The sequence below is a fragment of the Bubalus kerabau genome, chromosome 13, assembly GCF_029407905.1.
Source record: "Bubalus kerabau isolate K-KA32 ecotype Philippines breed swamp buffalo chromosome 13, PCC_UOA_SB_1v2, whole genome shotgun sequence".
Taxonomy (NCBI): Eukaryota; Metazoa; Chordata; class Mammalia; order Artiodactyla; family Bovidae; genus Bubalus; species Bubalus kerabau.
The window spans coordinates 51,753,444-51,775,278 of NC_073636.1; the positions used below are offsets into that span (position 1 = coordinate 51,753,444).

The window sequence follows — 21,835 nt, forward strand, 5'->3', positions numbered from 1 at the left end:
GTGTGATCACTCACCTAGAGCCAGACATCCTGGAATGTGAAGTCAAGTGGACCTTAGAAAGCATCATTACGAACAAAGCTAGTGGAGGTGATGGAATTCCAGTTGAGCTATTTCAAATCCTGAAAGATGATGCTGTGAAAGTGCTGCACTCAATATGCCAGCAAATGTGGAAAACTCAGCAGTGGCCACAGGACTGGAAAAGGTCAGTTTTCATTCCAATCCCAAAGAAAGGCAATGCCAAAGAATGCTCGAACTACCGCACAATTGCCCTCATCTCACACGCTAGTAAAGTAATGCTTAAAATTCTCCAAGCCAGGCTTTAGCAATACGTGAACCGTTCAAGCTGGTTTTAGAAAAGGCAGAGGAACCAGAGATCAAATTGCCAACATCTGCTGGATCATCAAAAAAGCAAGAGAGTTCCAGAAAAGCATCTATTTCTGCTTTATTGACTATGCCAAAGCCTTTGACTGTGTGGATCACAAGAAACTGTGGAAAATTCTGAAAGAGATGGGGATATCAGACCACCTGACCTGCCTCTTGAGAAACCTATATGCAGGTCAAGAAGCAACAGTTAGAACTGGACATGGAACAACAGACTGGGTTCCAAATAGGAAAAGGAGTACATCAAGGGTGTATATTGTCACCCTGCTTATTTAACTTCTATGCAGAGTACATCATAAGAAACGCTGGGCTGGAAGAAGGACAAGCTGGAATCAAGATTGCTGGGAAAAATATCAATAACCTCAGATATGCAGGTGACACCACCCTTATGGCAGAAAGTGAAGAGGAACTAAAAAGCCTCTTGATGAAAGTGAAAGAGGAGAGTGAAAAAGTTGGCTTAAAACTCAACATTCAGAAAACGAAGATCATGGCATCTGGTCCCATCACTTCATGGGAAATAGATGGGGAAACAGTGGAAACAGTGTCAGACTTTATTTTTGGGGGCTCCAAAATCACTGCAGATAGTGACTGCAGCCATGAAATTAAAAGACGCTTACTCCTTGGAAGGAAAGTTACAACCAACCTAGATAGCATATTGAAAAGCAGAGACATTACTTTGCCAACAAAGGTCCGTCTAGTCAAGGCTATGGTTTTTCCAGTGGTCATGTATGGATGTGAGAGTTGGACTGTGAAAAAAGCTGAGCACCAAAGAATTGATGCTTTTGAACTGTGGTATTGGAGAAGACTCTTGAGAGTCCCTTGGACTGCAAGGAGATCCAACCAGTCCATTCTAAAGCAGATCAGTCCTGGGTGTTCTTTGGAAGGACTGATGCTGAAGCTGAAACTCTAGTACTTTGGCCGCCTCATGCGAAGAGTTGACTCATTGGAAAAGACTCTGATGCTGGAAGGGATTGGGGGCAGGAGGAGAAGGGGACGACGGAGGATGAGATGGCTGGATGGTATCACCGACTCAATGGACGTGAGTTTGAGTGAATTCCGGGAATTGGTGATGGACAGGGAGGCCTGGCATGCTGTGATTCATGGGGTTGCAAAGAGTCAGACACAACTGAGTGACTGAACTGAACTGAATATTCATATCTGAATTAGAAGTGTATTCTGAAAAATCATCTTCTGATGCACTAGTATATATGTTGCACAGACAACAGAGAAAGTATCTGCATAAAATTTACTGGAAAATTCTTATTTACTCAAAATTTCACAATGTGTCATTTTTGAAAATTTTACGGTAATAAACTTGCATTTATAACATACACAAAGTTGGAAGAAAAATCCAACAGAGCAAAATGTGAATGATCATGACAATCATAAGTTGTATAATGAAGCCTTGATCAATTTTAAACTCTAACAACTTCACATGGTAATGTTAATTGTATCACTGTCAAAAAATATATTAATACATCTCTGGTCAATAATGTTCAGGTAACAAACGATGAATTAATATATCTCTAGTCAACAATGTGTTAAGGACCTTTCTGCCTTTTATCATGTAAAACAAATGGCCTCAAGTATCTATGACCTCAAGTGACCAATCAGTAAATGTATGTCCTAGCCCAGTTTCTAACAGGGCTGATAGGATCTATTCTTTGACTTTGAAAAATGAAGAGTGATTTCCTGTCTCATTCTGTAAGGCCAGTATCATCTTGATATCAGGACCAGTCAGTGATATCATAAAAAAGAAAAAACTCCAAATCAATATCACTTATCAATATAGTTGTAAAAATCTTCAACAAACACTAGCAAACCAAAATCAGCAGCATATAAAAAGGATTATAATTTGTCCCAGGAATACAGAGTTGGTTGAACAAAGGAAAATCAGTCAATGTAATACACCCAATTGATAGAATAAAGGGGTAGGGAGAACACATGACCACCTGAATAGATGCAGAAAAAGCATTTGACAAAATTCAACATTCTTTTATGATAAAAATACTCAATAAACTAGGAGCAGAAGGGAACTTCTGCAACTTGATCAAGGTTTCTATGAAAAACCCACAACTAACATCATACTTATTGAAAGATTGGAAGCTTTTCCTCCTAAAAGGAAATTAGACAAGGATGCCTACTCTAATCACTTTTATTTAACATTGTACTGGGGGGGTCAAGCCAGAGCAGTTGAGCATGAAAAAGTAGTAAAAGGCATCCAGATTGGAAATTAAGAAGTAAAACTGTATTTGTAGATATGATTTTGTAGCCACAGGAACCCCAAAAGAATCCATTGCAATTAGATGCACCAAAAATCAAGAGATAAATGAGTTCAGAAATTTTTCAGAATAAAGATCAATATACAAAATCAGCTTTGTAGTGGCAATGAACAATCTGAATGAAATTAAGAAAACAATTCCAATTACAATGGCACCAAAAAGGGTAAGATTCCTGGGAATAAATTTGACAAAAGATGCTCAGATTTGTACACTGAAAACTATAAAACATCACTGTAGGAGAAGGCAATGGCAACCCACTCCAGTACTCTTGCCTGGAAAACCCCATGGATGGAGGAGCCTGGTGGGCTGCAGTCCATGGGGTCGCAAGGTGTTGGACACGACTGAACGACTTCACTTTCACTTTTCACTTTCATGCATTGGAGAAGGAAATGGCAACCCACTCCAGTGTTCTTGCCTGGAGAATCCCAGGGACGGAGGAGCCTTGTAGGCTGCCGTCTATGGGGTCGCAGAGTCGGACATGACTGAAGTGACTTAGCAGCAACAGCACACCGATGTGCATACCCTGTACAATCCTCTCCTCTGGAGTGTGAGTGGGTCTGATCTCATCTGATAAGCCCTTTGAAAAGAAGGTCCAGAAAAAGTCAAAGAAAGCTGAAGCTTCAGTAGGTCTGTATCTATTTGTGGTCTTAAATTTTGATGTTCAAATGTTATATAACTGTAATCATGTAACATGTAAAATTTTAAGATATTTTTCCTACTCAGCACAATTTCCTCAGATTCATACAAGCTGTTGTATCAATAGTTTGTTTCTTTTTATTCCTGAATATTATTCCATGATATGTATGTAGTACAGTTCATTTAATCATTCACCTGTTGAAGAATACTTGGGTTTCTTTCAGTTTGGGGCTATTATGAATAAAGCTGCTAAATATTAAAAAAAAAAATCACTGAAAGACATTAAAGAAGACATAAATGAATGGAAAGACATCCTGTATTCATGATTTGGAAGACCTACTGTTTTGGGTTTGTTTGTTTTTTCTGCGCTTGATGTCTGCTGCAGGTTTTCTCTAGCTGTGGCTACTCTCTGGTTACAGTGCTGCTGCTGCTAAGTCACTTCAGTCGTGTCGGACTCTGTGTGACCCCATAGACGGCAGCCCACCAGGCTCTGCTGTCCCTGGGATTCTCCAGGCAAGAACACTGGAGTGGGTTGCCATTTCCTTCTCCAATGCATGAAAGGGAAAAGTGAAAGTGAAGTCGCTCAGTCGTGTCCGACTCCCAGTGACCCCATGGACTGCAGCCCACCAGGCTCCTCCATCCATGGGACCTTCCAGGCAAGAGTACTGGAATGGGGTGCCATTGCACAGGCATCTAATTGCAATGGATTCCCTTGTGGCAGAGCACAGGCTCCAGGGTGCTCAAATTGTGGTGCACAGGCTTAGTTGCCCTGTGGTATGTGGAGTCTTCTCAGACCAGGGATCAAACCTGTGTCCATTGGCAGGTGGATTCTTAACCACTGGATCACCAGGGAAGTCCTTACTATTATTAAATACAGCAGTATTCCCCCCAAATATTTACAAAATCAGCACAACTCCTATCAAAACCACAGCTGCCCTTTTTTTGTAGAAATAAACAAGCAGAACTTAAAATTCACATGGAACTGTAACAGTCCCAAATGGCCAAATACAATCTCAAAAAGGAAGAGAACTGGAGGATTCACACTTCCCAATATCAGAACTTACCACAAAGCTACAGTATTTAAGACAGTGTGATACAAGCAGATGGATAGACATAAAAATCAATGGAATAGAATTGAGAGTTCAGAAATAAACCAATACATTTATGGTCAATTGATTTTCAACAAGGATGCCAAGACATTCAATAGGAAAAGAACTGTCTATTCAACAAACGGTGCTGTAGATTGGTTCAAGGTGGTGGAGCCGAAGGACATGTGCTCATCTCCTCCTGCAAGAGCACCAGAATCACAACTAGCTGTTGAACAGCCATCTACAGGAGGATGCAGGAACCCACCAAAAATAGATACCCCATGTCCAAAGACAAAGGAGAAGCTGCAACAAGATGGTAAGGAGAGCTGCAGTCACCATAAAATCAAATCCCATACTCGTGGGGTGAGTGACTCACAAACTGGAGGACAGTAATACCAAAGAAGTTCTCCTACTGTTATGAAGGTTCTGAGACCCATGTCAGGCTTCCCAGCCTGGGTATCTGGCAAAGGGACTAGGAATCCCCACAGAAACGGACCTTGAAGGCCAGTGGAATTTGACTATAGAACTTCCACAGAACTGGGGGAAACAGAGACTCCACTCTTGAAGGGTACAAACAAAATCTTGTGTGTTCCAAGACCCAGGGGAAAGGAACGGTCACCTCACAGAAAACTACCTGCTTAGTGCTGGAGGATGTCCTGTGGGTTGGCCATGGCTCACTGCAGGGATGGGGGCACTGGCAGCTGCAGTCCAAGGAGGTGCCCCTTGGCACATGAGCCCTCTTGGAGTTCACCATTAACCCTAGCTTATAGACTCCAGGACTGGGTCACCTCAGTCCAAAAAACTGCCAGGGAGGGAGTGCAGCCTCACCCATCAGCAGACAATCAGATTAAAGTTTTACTGAGCACAGCCCTGCCCACCAGAACAAGACCCAGTTTTCCCCACCTCTAGTCCCTCCCATCCAGAAGCCTATACAAGCCTCTTAACCTCATCCACCAGATGACAGACAGAATAAGGAAAAACTGCAATCCCATAGCCACCAAAACGAAAACCACATCACAGAAAGTTAATCAAAATGAAAAAGCAGAGATTATGTCCCAGATGAAGGGACAAGATAAAAGCCCAGAAAAAGCAACTAAATGAAATGGAGATAGGCAATCTTCTAGAAAAAGAATTCAGAATGATAGTTAGATGAGCCACAGTCTCAGAAAAAGAATGGAAAAGATCCAAGAAATGTTTACCAAAGACCTACAAGAACTACAGAATAAACAGAGATGAACAATACACTAGAAGGATCAATAGAATAACTGAGCAGAAGAATGGATAAGTGACTTGGAAGACTGAATGGTGGAAATCATGGCCACAAAGCAGAACATACAGAAAAAAAAAAATGAAGACAGCCTAAGAGACCTCTGGGACAACATTAAATGCACCAGTGTTAGCATTATAGAAGTCCCAGAAGGAGAAGACAGAGAAGACTCAAGAAAATATTTGAAGAGCTAATAGCTGAAAACTTCCCTAACATGGAAAAGGAAATAGTCAACCAAGTGCAAGAAGCACAGAGAGTCCCAGGAAGGATAAACCCAAGGAGGAACACACTGAGACACACAGTAATCAAACTGACAAAAATTAAAGACAAAATATTAAAAGCAACAAGGGAAAAACAACAAATAGCATACAAGAGAACTCACATAAGGTTATCAGCTGATTTCTCAACAGAAACTCTATGCCAGAAGGGAAGGGCACAGTGTATTTAAAGTGATGAAAGGGAAGAACCTACAACCAAGAAGACTCATTCAGATTTGATGAAAAAATCAGAAGCTTAACAGACAAGCAAAAGTTAAGAGAATTCAGCACCACCAAACCAGCTTTTCAACTAATGCTAAAAGAACTTCTCTAGGCAAGAAACACAAGAAAAGGAAAAGACCTACAAAAAACAAAACAGTTAAGAAAATGGTAATAGGATCATACATATTGATAATGACCTTAACTGTAAATGGATTAAACGTGCCAACCACAGGACATAGACTTGCTGGATGGATGAAAACATATGCATGTCATAAGCACTTCCAGTTACCACATCACTCTACTTAATCCCCTAAATTGTATGTAATTATTTTATATTGTTAGGTTAGTCATGTTTCCATTATGGCTTGCAATTGTAATTATCTTTTATTTTTGTTTGGATATTGATTGTGAAAACTAATAAACATCTTTTACTGTTGTGATTATGTAGCTGTTATTCACTTAGTACCATTAAATCATGATTGGTCAAAATAAATAATAGAACCCTATATCACCAAAATTACCATGTAATAGAAAAACCTGTAATCACTTTTTAAAATCCAGATGCATATTACTTGGAATTTTTTGAAAAATACAAATACCCAGGTATTGTTTTTTTCTCCAAAGCTCTGGATGTGACTCTAATGAATAGCTTTCTTTAAAAACAACTGGATTATATGATGATTTTCTACTTTTATCTAGTTTGTTTCATTTCTCTATTTCATATTCAGTATTGCATTTCATTTAGTTTATGTTTTCCAATTTCTCCTCTGTTCTTTCTTAATATCTAGTATAATAAGAAAGCTTTTGTGTATATGTGTGTGTGTGTGTATATATATATATATATATAGTATATATAATATATACATTTTAAGAAACTTAGGATCCTATTTTTGCCTAGCTAAAAATTTTGTGACATTTTGGTTTCACTTGTTTGACTGAGTAGAATGCTAGATTTCTAATTTATATTCACTCAAAACTTTGATATTGTTCCACTTAGTATTACTGCTAAAAGTCTAGAAAGCGTATTATCTTCTTAATTTTTTTTTAAGGTGAATGAGGCTTGAAACTTCTAATCCAATTCTGAGAATATAAAAAAATACTATATTGTAAAAAAAAAAAAAAAAAAAAAACAAGAAATTAACATATGATACAGTATTATTAACTACAGATTTTGTTCAGATTTCACCAAATTTTATGCTCGTGTCCATTATCTGTTTTCATACCTTATTTAAAATTCCACATTATATTTAGTTGCATTGAGCAGCTTCAGCTTCATGCAACAAATTCTGATAAATTCTTTTCATTTTTATTCTACTACAAATATTTTTCTAATTTTCCTTGTTATGGCTTCTTAGATACACCCATCATTTAAAAGTGGACATTTAATTTCCAAATAACATGGGATTTTGTTTAAAGTATTTTTAATATTAATTTCTCATTTTGATACTAATTTCTCATTTAAATGTTTTCTTCTCTGCAATCGCCCTCTGTTTTTTTTTAGTCTTTTAACTTCATTGAAGCTTTCAATGGCTAAGTCAAAGGCCTCTCTTGGTAAATGTCACATTGCACTTGAAAATATGTGGGTTATTTTCGAGTATCTTTTGATTTTGATTTCTAACATAATTCTACAGTGATAAGAGAAGAGACTGTATGATTTCAATACCTTTAGACCATGAAACTTTTGCACCTTGTTATATGTCTCTGGATATGTTCCAGTGTCTCCTAGTTTATAGTCTATGGGAACTGGAATAGAATTTGTATCCTGCTGTTGTGTGAAAACTGTGTAAATCTTAATCATGTTGAATTGGTTCATAAGGCCTTTCAGGTCTACTACATCCTTCTACTTTTCTGTCTTTTCATTCTATTAATTTTTTAGTGTTTGATATTGAAACTCCAATTAAAATCTTAATTTATCTACTTAAAAAGTAATTATAATATATAGTAGAACTATATGTAACTTTGTATTTTCCAAGTCTCCTGTAAATGAGTTGCCTTACTCCCATAATTTGAAAAAGTGGGGAGAACAAATGGTCCTGGGATAACTAGATACCCACACACAAAAGAAGGAAATTAGTCATCATATATAACTTTGTGCTCAACTTGCCAATATTTACTCATGTACAGAGTATTTTTCTTTCCTTGGAAATGAAAATAAGTCAAAGGATGTTGACTGGATTATATTGATTTGATTATATTATTCTTACTACAGTCAAATAAAAGCTTTTAAAATAATAACTTAGAAGTCATATTGGGGGTTTTAACTGTAAAAGTTTTTGCAAAAAAAAAAAAAAAGGAATGAAATTGGAGCCCTGCTTCACACCATACACAAAATAACTCAAAAATGAATCAAAGACCTAAATGTAACAACTAAAATAACCAAACTCTTAGAAGTAAACATAAATATATGTCTTCATGGCTTTGGATTAGACAGTGGTTTCTTAGGTATGACACGTAAATCACAAACAGCCAAAGAAAAACCTAGATAAATTGAACTTCATCAAAACTTAAAACTTTTGTGCTTCAAAGAACATTATCAAGAAAGTAAAGAGACAAATCACAGGAAGGAAATATTTGCAAATCTTTTATCTGAAAAGTTTGGTATTCAGCGTATATAAATAACTTTTACAACTCAATAATAAAAAGCCTACAAAATAAAAAGATCTGGGACTTTCCTGGTGGTTCAGTGGTTAAGAATCTACGTGCTACTGAGGTTCAAGAGGGAGGGGATATATGTATACCTATGGCTGATTCATGTTGATGAATGGCACAAACCAGCACAACATTGTAAAGCAATTATCCTCTGATTAAATTTTTTTTAATATTTAAAAAAAAAAAGAATCCACCTGCCAATGCAGAGGATGTGGGTTCAATCCCTGGTTCCAGGACGATTCCACATGCTGCAGGGCAACTAAGCCCACGCACCACAACTACAGGAGCCTATGCTTTCCAGGGCCCATGTGCTGCAGCTACTGAAGCTCACACACCTAAAGCCTGTGCTTTGCAACATGAGAAGCCAGCACAACGAGAAGCCTATGCATCCCAACAAAGAGTAGCTCCCACTTGCCGTACCTAGGAAAAGTCTATGTTCGGCAACAAAAACCCAGCACAGCCATTCATTCACTCATTAATTAAAAATTAAAAAGATTTGCAAACACTTTATCCCAGTATTTTTATCCTAACAGATCTTTCGTAGAACAAAAGTTTTTAAATTTGATGAAGTCCAGTTTACCAAGTTTTTTTGGTTGCTTTAGGGATCCTATCATACTTCTGGTGCCTCTGGATGTCCAGTTGCTCCAATACCGTTTGCCGAAAGGCCATCCTTCTGCCATAGACTCTTTTGCACCCTTGTCAAAGTCAGCTGGCTATCTGATAAAGGATTTGTGTCTAGAATATATAAAAAAACTCATACAACTCAAAAAGAAAAAGAAAAATTACCCAACTAAAAAATTGGCAAGAATCTGAAAAGACATTTCTCCAAAGAAGGTGTATGAATGGTCAATAAACACATCGTTAGTCATTATGGCAATCCAGTTCAAACATAAAGCATCTCTTCATACCATCTAGATTGTATATAAATCAACAAGATATAATAACCTGAAGATACAGAGAGATTGGGGCCCTCATACACTGCTGATGGGAATGTGAAATGGTTTGACCACTTTGGAGAACAGTTTAGTAGTTCCTCAAAAACACCCAGCAATTCTACTCCTAACTGAAAACTCCAAGAGAACTGAAAACTAACAGATGCTTGTACACTAATGTTTTGAGCAATATTATTCACAATACCCAAAAGGTAGAAACAACCCAAGTTGCTATCAACAGATGACTGGATAAACAAAGGTGGTATATTCAATGTAACAGAATACCATTTTGCCATTAAAATGAGGTGTTGATTCATGCTGCAATATAGATGACCCATAAAGGTATCATTCTAAGTGAAAGGAGATAGACACAACAGACCACATGTTGTATGATGCCATTTCGTGATTCCAGTCCATTTTGAAATGACCAGAATAAACAAATACATTAAGCCAGGAAATTAATCAGTGGTTACCAGGGGAAAAGGCAGAATGGATAGTGACTGCTTATTTGTTGTTGTTCAGTTGGTAAGTAATGTCCAATTCTTTGCGACCCCATGAACTGCATGCAGCACACCAGGCTTCCCTGTCCTTCACTATCTCCTGGAGTTTGCTCAAACTCATGTCCATTAAGTTGGTGATGCTATCCAACTATCTCATTCTCTGTTGCCCCATTCTCCTCATGCTCTCAATCCTTCCCAGCACCAGGGTCTTTTGCAATGAGTAGGCTGTTCACATCAGGTGGCCAAAAGTATTGGAGTTTCAGCTACATTATCAGTCCTTCCAATGAATATTTAGGGTTGATTTCCTTGAGGATTGACTGGTTTGATCTCCTTGCAGTCTGAGGGAATCTCAAGAGTCTTCTCCAGCACCACAATTTGAAAGCATCAATTCTTTGGTGCTCAACCTTCTCTGTGGTCCAACTCTCACATCCGTACATGACTACTGGAAAAACCATAACTTTGACTAGACGGACCTTTGTCAGCAAAGTGATGTCTCTGCTTTGCCGACAACAAATATGCTGTCTAGGTTTTTCATAGCTTTCCTTCCAAGGAGCAAGCATCTTTTAATTTCAGAGCTGCAGTCACCATCTGCAGTGACTTTGGAGCCCCAAAAAATAAAGCCTCTCACTATTTACATTTTTTCCCATCTATTTGCTATGAAGTGATGGGACCGAAAGACATGATCTTATTTTTTGAATGTTGAATTTTAAGCCAGCTTTTTCACTCTCCTCTTTCACCCTCATCAAGAGGCTCTTTAGTTCCTCTTCACTTTCTGCCTTTGGAGTGGCATCATTATCTGTATATCTGAGATTGTTGATATTTCTCCCGGTAATCTTGACTCCAGCTTATAAGTCATCCAACCCAGCATTTCACATGATGTGCTCTGCATATAAGTTAAATAAGTGAGGTGACAATACACAGCCTTGATGTACTCCTTTCCCAATTTTGAAACAGTCTGTTGTTCCATGTCTGGTTCTAAACGTTGCTTCTTGAGCTGCATACAGTTTCTCGGAGACAGGTATGGTGGTCTGGTATTCCCATCTCTAAGAAATTTCCACAGTTTGTTGTGATCTGCACAGTCAAAGGCTTTAGAATAGTCAATGAAACAGGAGTAGATGTTTTTCTGGAATTCCCTTGCTTTCTCTGTGATCCAGCAAATGTTGGCAATTTGATCTGTGGTTCGTCTGCCTTTTCTAAATCCAGCTGATACATCTGGAAGTTTTTAGTTCATGTACTGCTGAAGCCTCGCTTGAAGGATTTTGAGCATAACATTGCTAGCATGTGTGAGTGTGTTAGTCGCTCAGTTGTGTCCAACTCTTTATGACTCCATGAACTGTAGTCCCAAGTTCCTCTGTCCATGGAGATCTCCAGGCAAGAATACTGGAGTGGGTAGCCATTTCCTTCTCCAGGGGATCTTCCCGACCCAGGTATCCTGCAATGCAGGAAGATTCTTTACCATCTGAGCCACCAGCTAGCATGTGAAATGAGCACAATTGTACAGTAATTTGAACATTCTTTGGCATTGCCCTTCTTTGGGATTGGAATGAAAACTGACCTTTTCCAGTCCTGTGGCCACTGCTGAGTTTTCCAAATTTGCTGACATAGAAATTAGATAGTGGTGATGGTTGCACAACTCTGTGAATATATTTAAAAAAAAAAATAAAAACACACACTACTGAATTGCTTCCCTGGTAGCACAGACAGTAAAGAATCTTCCTGCAATGCAGGAGACCCAGGTTCAATCCCTGTGTCAGGAAGATCCCCTAAGGAGGAACTGGCAACCCACTACAGTATCTTGCCTGGAGAAGACCATGGACAGAGGAGCCTTATGGGCTACAGTCCATGGGGTTGCAAAGAGTCAGACACAACTGAAGTGACTTAGCATGCACTGAATTGTATGCTTTACAGGGTGAATATTATGGTGTATGAATTATAGCTCCATTTTAAAAGAAGGAGTGAAAAAAACAGTCTCATTGAAATACTGCAGAATAAAGCTCATTTGCAAAGTACAATCTGTAAATTTGTAAAATTAGTTGGACCCTTGAGCGAACTGCTAAGTAGTCAGATCTAAGCTTTTCTCATCATGACTGCCCTTGGCTTCTGGTCACCTTTAGCAGTTAACATGTCAGAGTTTATTTTGTTCTTTTTTTTCAGGTGACTATGGTTTTAGAATTTTTTTAAAAGAACATAATAGCCATTAATAGTAACTCCATTTGAAAAAGCTACAAATCTAATTTTGGATTCTGGGAAAATAACCAAATAAAAATGAATGACTCATCCAACATCTTGCCCTTTGGTAGGATCAGCACTGAATCTCTACAGGGCAGAGCCAGCAGTCCTCAGTTTTTTTTTTTTTTCAGAAGGTTATGCCAGGAAGAAAGCTAGATGTTAAGGCCAGAGGACCTGTTCACACAGTGTAGGAGGTGGGAACATCATTCCCCCTTTACAGATGGGAAGCTGAAGCCCAAAAGATCATCCCAAGACCAAAACTGCTAGTTCCTCATCTTTACCCACAGGTTGTTCTTAACCTTCCTCCAGAAAACAAAAATGGGCTTGAAAATAGTGTTCCCATCACTAAATTTAAGTATGAATAAAAACTGGTATCAGTAGAATGCCTTCCTACCTCCTCAGGCCTGCCCCCAGCTTGAGCTGATGACATGATGACAGTCTCAGGTGGAGGGAGGGAGAGGCACATAATGTCCTTACCCTGCAGATGAAGGAACAGAGCTTGAGGGGCATCACGATGGCAGAAGTCACACAGCTTGGGTGTCCCAGCCGAGGCCAGCCATCTGTCCTGCTCTCCTCCCTCCTCTCATGCTGTCTCAGCAGTAATCCAAGCTGATAAGACACTTATCCATTCTCCTCCTCCTGTGAAGATCTTGTCTGCTGTATACACAAGGCCCTGAGAGTTCTGTGAAGAGTGATGGAAGACCAACATTCATAGCACTGGCCACAGGGCACAAAGAGCCACATGTCCTGTCACAAAACCTGAGAATATTGGATTACATATTATAGGTTAAGAAATGGGTGACAGGGAGGCTGGTCAGCAGTCTGGACAAGAAATGGTGATGGCTTAACCAGGATCCCTGGAGATGGACAGGGAAGCAAGCAGGGAGGAGTTCAAGCTTTGGGCAAATGAAAGTGTTTACAGACCTGGATCCTCAGCCAGGCCTGGCACTCACCAACTGCACTGCCTCCAGGCAACATGGTTACTGCTCTGAGTTTCTGTTTCCCCATCTGTAAACTGAGTAAATGGTGTCCCTTGGCCCTGGTAAGTGCTCAAGAAGTAGTGGCTGGAACCCAGCATCTGGGTTTGAATAAGGCTTCTTTCCAAGCAGTTGAGGCTAGCCACCTATCAGAGCAATCCTGGCCCCATCTGCACATTTTCCCAAGTTTAAATTCAGTGACTCTTGAATCAGTTTTTATATGACAAAGACAGACACACAGGACAGTGTCAGAGTGAGGGACCCCAGGAACTACGAGAAGCATATTACCGAAGGCTGTGCTATGGTTTACAGATTCCACATTATGAAGAGCAGAAAAAGGAGAGCCCCAGCACCTGCCTCAGGATCCGAGCAGTCCTTTCAGGGGCTCTACTGATGAGTAGGCAGAGCATTTCCTACAAAAAGTCAGCTCCTTGGCACAGCACAAAAAATTATGTTCAGTCTATCTAATAAGAAAAAACCTAAGTCAGACTCTTCTGATGGACTGAAGTAAAGGAACCTGCCTCTTGCTTTCTGTCTTCTCCCATCTGCCCTCAAATTTTGAGATATGTGCAGGAAGAGCAGGAGACTCTTCTTCAGAAGACCTTGCCCATTTGATCCTGTTTCTTTCACTCAAAGACTTGTGGGATACTGAAGTCCTTTCAAATGGCTGGGCCTCAGGGGCCTGCACTTTACCTTGGCCTGGGGAATGACTTAGCAGATACTTTGCCTCATTTGCAAATCTGTCTTTCAGCTCTGTGCAGTGTGTCTAGAAGACTTCAAGCCTCGAGATGAGTTGGGGATTTGTCCATGTAAGCATGCCTTCCACAGAAAGTGAGTATTGGCGTGGGATTATTTAAGAGGACCTGAGTCTGAGGCACATTGACCAACTCACCCATGGGCTTGGGGCAATGCCAGACAAGCCTGATGACTTCATGATTGGTTTATAATGTAGAAAGCTGAAAGCACCCTACTGAGTGGCATTTGTATTTATGTGTGTGTATGTGTGTAAGAGAGAAAGAGACAGACAGACAGACATTACGAGGGATCAGGGTAATGGTAATGTGACTACCAAGGCAGGACTTAAGGCAGAGTCAGACAAGCCCATACCTCCTTGGAGACCCAGGCTATAAAAAGCTATTTTACTGGAACTTTTCAATAAGAATTTCCTTTCCTAAAAGTTTAATCAAAACCATAATTATTTTAAATCAAAATAAAAAAGTCAGTGTAAGTAGTAGTGTAGGACCATCTCTTCCCCTTCCTACAGACATGTTAAAGATTCCTCCCTCTCTTACAATTTTATGTTTTATATGTGTACTAGAAAACTTTATTCCTCCTCCTTCCCACCACCCTCCTCAGTGTACTTCATTCTTTAAGAAATCATGGATGACTGAGGATATATGCTGACTGTAGCTTCTTGGAAAACTGGAGTCTCTGGTTCCTCCAGAGAATGAAATGCATTCTCCACCCAGTGGTAGGACTCTTCGGGACCTGGCTGTTCACTCCACTGCCCAGATCTGGGTTTCCAAAATGTTCAGCATGTGAGGTGTTTGGGCAGGTGGTGCCGCAGACACAGACTGACATCTTGCCTCTTGTGGTGTCTCATTCTGCAGGTGCCTTATCAAATGGCTGGAAGTTCGCAAAGTATGTCCACTGTGCAACATGCCAGTTCTGCAGCTGGCCCAGTTGCACAGTAAGCAGGACCGTGGACCCCTACAGGGACCCCTCCCTGGGGCAGAGAACATTGTATAGCTCACCACAATGATCAAACTGTTGCAGGATCTGGGAGGAGCAGAGCTGGGAGGAACACAAGTGGTCTCCGTGTTGGCTGGTCTACCTAGGGCACCAGCTGCTGCTTCCTTTGTCTCATGAAGAACTCTCGGGCCAGCTAGGCTGGGAACCCAGATTTCTGGGTCTTGTGACAACCAAAGTACTCTGACACTACCCCGTGCCAAGAGGAATGGATGAGCCCGCAATTTGGTTCAAGAAACCTCATGAGGATCTCTTGCTAACTCCATTACATTCTGTCTCCCAGACACTCATCTCCACGCCAAGATGAATCTTTATCAACCAGAAGGGAAGATAAACCCAAGTGTTACAGAAAGGAACTGAAGGCAGGTCTTTAAAGCCCCTACCCTCCCCCCCACACACACACACCCTGGGGACACACGAGCTTCTCTGCAGACCCTGCACACCTTTGCAGCAGCAAACCCTCCCAGCAGCCTCTAAGCCAAGTGAAAACAGCGGTTACCTCAGCCCAGGCACAGCCGGCTGCAGTGCCGGAGGCAGTGTCAACAAGGCCATTCACATTACGTTCCTTTGGTAAGGCCATCTTGGAAACCCAGGGGCTTGGTTACAACAAAGCAGCAGTAGCTGCCGCCACTGATTCTTCAAGTCCACATTTGCTTACAAATCATCTGAGCTAAAAACAGTACATGTGCTTGGAATGGTCTGGTCAAAAGCCATTTCCTCTTATTTCCCCTCCTACTCACCAGTGAGGCACAGCCAAGCCACCATCAGGAGCCCCAGCAGGGGGTGGGTCTCTGAGCCCATGCTCTCCCTGTATGACCCGAGCACCCCAGGGTGCTGCCCACATCCCCACATATACAATGTGGCTCCAGTGTAGCTGCTAGTCTTGGCCCACTGCCCCAGTAGGAAGCTGCTGTGAGCCCTTCCCATGGCTCCGGAAAGGAGCATCTCTCTGATAATGGCCAGTCCTCCTGGCCTTGCTGAGCTGGGGAGGCTGCTAACCCCTTGCCTCTCCCTGTCCTGCCCTCTGTTCTCTTTCCTCCCTTCCCTTCCCTGTCTGTTTCTTCTCAAGAGAAAACACCTGTCGTTGACATTTTAACTTTAAAGCATCGCAAATAACATCCCGATGTAATTCTGAAGCCAGGGATGCACTTGGAATTGTAGTTTCAGGAAGCTCCTGCAGGGCTGTTCATCATTGGCATGTGCCTCAGTATTCAGACGACGATAACTGAGTGTCGTTACAGGAGAAAAACGCATGCTGCTCTTTGGTTCTTTGTCCTACTTTTCTAGAAATGACTGAGTCCAGCAGGATTCATGACTACTTTATAGGTTCACTATGTGAAGCAGCATTGGGTCAGACAGCAAGTTCTCTTCCACAGCCCTGCTCTCCACCTCCTTCCAGATTAGGGGTGGCCTCCTCAACAGCGCTGCCTCTGCTCCACCCGACAGGTGCGAATAGGGGCAGCTTCTCATGGGAAATGCAGCATGTATGACACGGAGCGGGGGTGGAGGAAACTTTGCTACTCTGTTCAGGGAATGTCTCCAGGAATATTTTTGGAATCCAGCCTCTACTGTCTTAGGATGGGAGAGGGAACCTATCCTTGGCTCAGATGGCTGGGATCAGATGAGGAGGAAAATTCCCATTAGCCTAGAAAAGTGCTGGGCAGAATCCAGTTTGGAAAATTACAAATCCATTGGTCAGAATTGGCTGTACCCTATGTGACCTATTTGTGGTATGCCAGCTGGACTGCTGCTTTAAACAGGGCAAGGGAAGTGTGGAATAGTTTTATATGAAAGCCTTATTAGCCTGTCTGGCGCCCATGCAAAGAGCTATTTGCACACTCGTACTTTCACCCTGTTTCTGCACTCACTGTAGCACAGTAGAGGTGAATGCTGGGAAGCACTCAGTTTCCAGTGAAATGTTTTCAGTGACCGATGTCAGAGGCAGGCTTGCTTCTGGACTTGCCTCATTAATAGCCAACACTCACCGTTTTCATGTAACAGCCTTGGGACAAATGTCACATCTTCGTTATAAAGTTCCAATAGGAAAAAGAATTTTTCCCTTCAGAGGAGGAATTCTTGTGTTCTGTGCTTGCAAATTATTTTCATCTCACAGCTTTCACAGGATTTCAATGTATCAGTACCAAGGAGACAGACTCACGAAGTCCCTGTATTTGTAGTCATCTCAGCATTTGTGAACGTGAAGGGCTTTTAAAAACTCGGCTCTTCCACTAAGGTGGGGCCTGACACTGACGTGGTTGAGTGTTGACTCTGCTAGTAGTCAGCGTCCCTTTCCTGGCTTAGTGTCCTACTGTGTCACCTGGCCAGTGTCACTCATGATTCTTATGCCTCCTAACAACGCAACACAAATGTTTGCTCCCATCTAGGTCCTCCTCCAGGACTTAACTGGGCTGCACCGCTGTAACAGAGTGGCCAGGGTTTAATTTACATCTTCCTTTAATTCTGATTAAAATCAGTTTTATGTGAAGGACAAGGTCAAAATCTCCATTATTAAGGAAGTTAAAGATTCCTTAACACTCTTTGGTCAGGCTCACAGTGAGACAGTGAGGCTGTGCTGTCCAGATCTATCTCCATGAGTTATTCGCCTTTTGTTAATCTGTGAGGACTCTGGTCTGCTTTTGGGCTGCTGGCAGGTGACGTGGTTTTATAACTTAGTCTTAACATGTCTTAAGCAGCTCAGAGTTGGGTGTGGCTTGTGTACCATGGGCTAGAGGAGCAGAACTTAGCCTCAACTCAACTCCACGGGTGGGTCAATCATTATCTAGTTGTTACTAGGGGTACAGCTGAATTTGGCTGGCTGCAGGAAAAGGAAACAAAACCAGCCTGACCTGATTCTTGGCTGAGTAGGTACAGAGATTTGGTCAGGCCAAGAAAGTAATGGTCAGATAGGAGCAGGTGGCCCATGGAGAGTTCTGTGCTAAGGGATACTGAGGACCTCCCACCGTGGCTAAATGCCCTGTTCTTAACAAAGATCCTTTCTTTCCACATCCCTATTCCAAAGCCTATCATTTTCATGGCCTGATTCCACTCTAAGTTAATTTGAACAACTACAGTAACTGTTTCTGAGAGGTTTTCTGGGAATGAGGAAATGCACACAAGGAGACATTCCCCAGAGTTTTGGACAGAAAAGCTGCTCAGGTTTTCAGCCACCCCCTTGCCACTCACTAGCCATGTGCCTTTCTGCAAGTTAGCCTCTCAAAGCCTGTTTCCTTAGCTGCTCACCCAGGAGTGTGTACCAAGGGTGTCCCCACCAGCCCTTATGGGGACTGACTACCATGTCTGGAGCCCAGCAGGCAGGCCTGGGGGGTCATAGGAGCTGGTGCTACTAAGTGACATCATCATGCTGGCCACATGGGACTCCCCTGTTGTCCTGATAGAAACCACAGCTGAAAGCCTCCTGAGATTTAGGGGCTCTCCACTGAGCCCCAGTTCACCTGGCTCCCTTCCCTTTCCCCTCCTGATCTGCCTCAGTCATTTCCATTTACTTTTGCCCACTCATTGCCCACACATTGCTCCTCAATGTGGTTTCGCTCAGCGCTGAATATTCCTTCTAAATTCTTTGAATAGGTAATCCCTTCATGTGGTTCACAAATCATAAAGTTAAGTCGTCCTTGCATTCCTGAACTCCAGTAAGCCAAGTTTCCCACCCCTTGAGTACACACTATTAGTTGGTTCCTTGTGAACCTTCCCGAGTTCGTTCATGCATATACAAGCAAGTACACACACACGTACATGTATGTAGGTATGTGTGTGTGTATATGTATCTATATATACACAGCTGACTCTTGAACAACACAGGTTAGGTGTGCTGACACCCTGTATGGCCTGCATGTAACCTGACAGTCAGCTATCCGTATCGGTGGTTCTGCATCTGTGGATTCAACCAACCTTGGACCGTGTAGAATGTCTTTATTGAAAAAAATCCATGTGTAAGTAGACCTCAGTTCAAATCCATCTTGTTCAAGAATCAACTGTATGTGTATAATTTTTTCTTTTTCCACTTATGTAATACCAGACAAGTACTACTCAAGAACCATTCCTAGTCATGGGAAGACCCATCCCAGAAGTCAGAATATCTGTAAAAAGGTGAGCCAGAATTGGGGGATGTTTTTGTAATCACATTCCTTTTGAGTAAGGCATATTTTCCACTGATTGCAGCATGATGAAATCTTCATTTCCTACGCAAATCGAACTACAGTCCCTCCCTGACCCTAACTACAGATGCCCAAACAACAAGAGAGCACAACCATTTTTTTTTTTCTTTCCCCCGATGTGGGATGTGGGATGTGGGATCTAGCTCCCTGACCAGGAACTGAACCCGGGCCCCCTGCACTGGGAGAGCAAAGTCAGCAGCAGCACAGGCTGCAGGCCCACCCCAGCCCCCAATCCAGTTTCCAGCGAGGACTGACAGCCCAGCAGTGACATCTGGCTACAACTGCCATGGTTTCTTATGCAAACCCATGTTTCTGAGAGGCGGGGGTTGGAGCAACAGGCTGAGCAATTCGTTTTGTGGGGCAGATGTCTCAAATGTTGCTAAGCAAATAGGTGGTCAGCTGCCGTATACCTGAATGTTCATGTTCAAGTTCGTGAACCTATTCCCTTTCCCTCCCAACTCTATGCACACTCTAAAAAGCAAATGTTCCCACAGAACTTTCTCTTCGCCCAACATTTTTTCCAGTCAATGAGAAATTACCCCACCAATTTTTTTTTAAAAGTTCATTCTTCCCTCTGCAGATCAAAGTTAAAGATTCTTCCTCCAGTGAGAATATCAACATCCGGTCGTCCACCCCCACCCTCTCAGGAGTGCCCCGAAAAAAAAAAAAATAAAAAAAAAAAAAATAAAATAAAAAAAAGATTCTTCCTCCAGGCAGCCCTTGGGGGGAGGGGCAGGGACCTGTGCCTCTCATTCTTTACCCACCCACCTCCCCAGTATCCTGCCACCCACAGCAGCAGCCCAGGGATTCCCTGGATTAAAAGTGTAACTTAAGCCTGTGACCAGAAATTTGGAAAGGAACTATGTGTGAAACCACCCTTCTTCTATCGGTGAACCTCTTTCATTATTAGTATTTAGGAATTTGAGCAAAGGAGATGACTGTGTCTAAATTCTGATGAAATCTGCAGTTGATAACTGGAAAATGCTGGGCCACGTTCCTTTAGTTCTAAGATTAATGAAGGCTCCCGTGTGCCACAGAATGTGCTTCCATTTGATTGGAACATGAGGAGGAAAATAGAGGGGCTTATTCAGTAAATCTGTTATTGTTCCAGTTCAGCTTCAGAGCCTGAATTGTTATTGCAAGATGCAGAGTTTTATTCCACTTTTAGACCAAGCATCAGCACATGTGGCTTACCAACCCAGAAATCACTTCTTTGGCTATACAGTCAGGGGCTCCCTGCTCCAGAGACACATACCTACCAGCGTCAAGGGCCTTGGCTATACTTCGATGAAGCCCCTCACAGTTCCCTGAGCTAGTACAAGCCTGGAAAATCTGCATCTCAGGCCAGGTGCACACCATCCTTCCATCCATCCTTCCCTCTCAGGCCCAGAACAGGAGAATAAGGTGGGGCTAGTGTTTCTTTCCTGATGATAGCTCAGTCTTCCAAGAAAGTGTTCCTGAACTGTCCTCTCTCGGTCTCTTGACAGATCTTTGCCAGAAAGAGGGGATATTAGTCTTATAGTTTTAAGCCTACTGGGGTTTACTCACTAGATATTGTATAACTCCTTCAAAAAAAGAAGTTTATGAAACGCTGAGCCTCAGGTTTCATAGACATGTTTGTACACTATGAATTCTGCAGCAGAATATTTTTAAACATTTGCGGTTTTTTTATAAGCTATATATTTTTGTATATTTAATTGCTATTTTAAAACTTTAATGCATTTTGCTAATTACTCGTTTAAAAAATAAAACATGCATGTAATTGACTTAAATGTAAATAAAAAGCAGATTTTAAAAATACTTTGTGCTAAGCACATACATACCCTTGGTCACCCACATCCCCTTTAAGCCCATGTGGCAAGAGCTGTAAAGTCAAGGTAAGTGCTTCTGAACAGATGGAACTGATCTCCAGCAACAGGTGACTCAGAGAGCCGCCAGCTTGTCTCCTTGTGGTGTGGGGTGCCAGTCAGGGATGAGCAGTACAGCATCAGGCCACAGCAAGGGAGAAGGCAGAGAGGCCAAGGGCTCCCTGCCACCCTGGCCTCAGCACCGGAAATGTGGGGGGACACAGTCAAGCAGTCTCCCGAATGTGGACGGCAGTACTCAGGAGGGTTGCAGTGGTGGAACCAGCCCACACCTCACTCCTCTAGCTATATCCCAGGCCTGGAAATACCAACTATTCTGTTGGAGGAGAAACAAAATCTCAGTCCAAAGCCATCCTGTGGCAGCTACTGTTTCTACTCACCAACCCTCACTCACTAGGACCTCTGCACAGCTCAGCTTTGGCTCCACAGCTTCAGGGAAACTGCTCCCCTCACAGTCATCCATGACCTGCAACCAAATCTGTGCCAACTCTGAAACCTCCTCCTACTGGAAGTGCCTGCAGGGTTCCTCTCTCCTCCAGTCTCCTGAGCCATGGGCCACCTGCGCTAGTCCCCTCTTCAATGTTCTTCGCAGCCCTGTCCTCCTCTGCCCATCTCTGGTTTCATCACTC

The 21,835-nt window shown here is 42.1% G+C and overlaps 1 protein-coding gene across 4 annotated transcripts in view; it reads left to right on the forward strand.

Annotated features, from left to right (window-relative positions):
• RNF24 (ring finger protein 24) overlaps positions 1-21,141 on the forward strand; it is a 115,319-nt gene extending 94,178 nt beyond the window's left edge. For all 4 annotated transcript variants that reach the window (XM_055544296.1, XM_055544294.1, XM_055544298.1 and 1 more), the window contains 2 exons: positions 14,172-14,251; positions 15,031-21,141. In XM_055544296.1, the coding sequence (XP_055400271.1) occupies positions 14,172-14,251; positions 15,031-15,169 (219 nt within the window). In that variant the 3' untranslated portion in view covers positions 15,170-21,141. The remainder of the gene's footprint in view (positions 1-14,171; positions 14,252-15,030) is intronic.
• Positions 21,142-21,835: the final 694 nt, after the last annotated feature.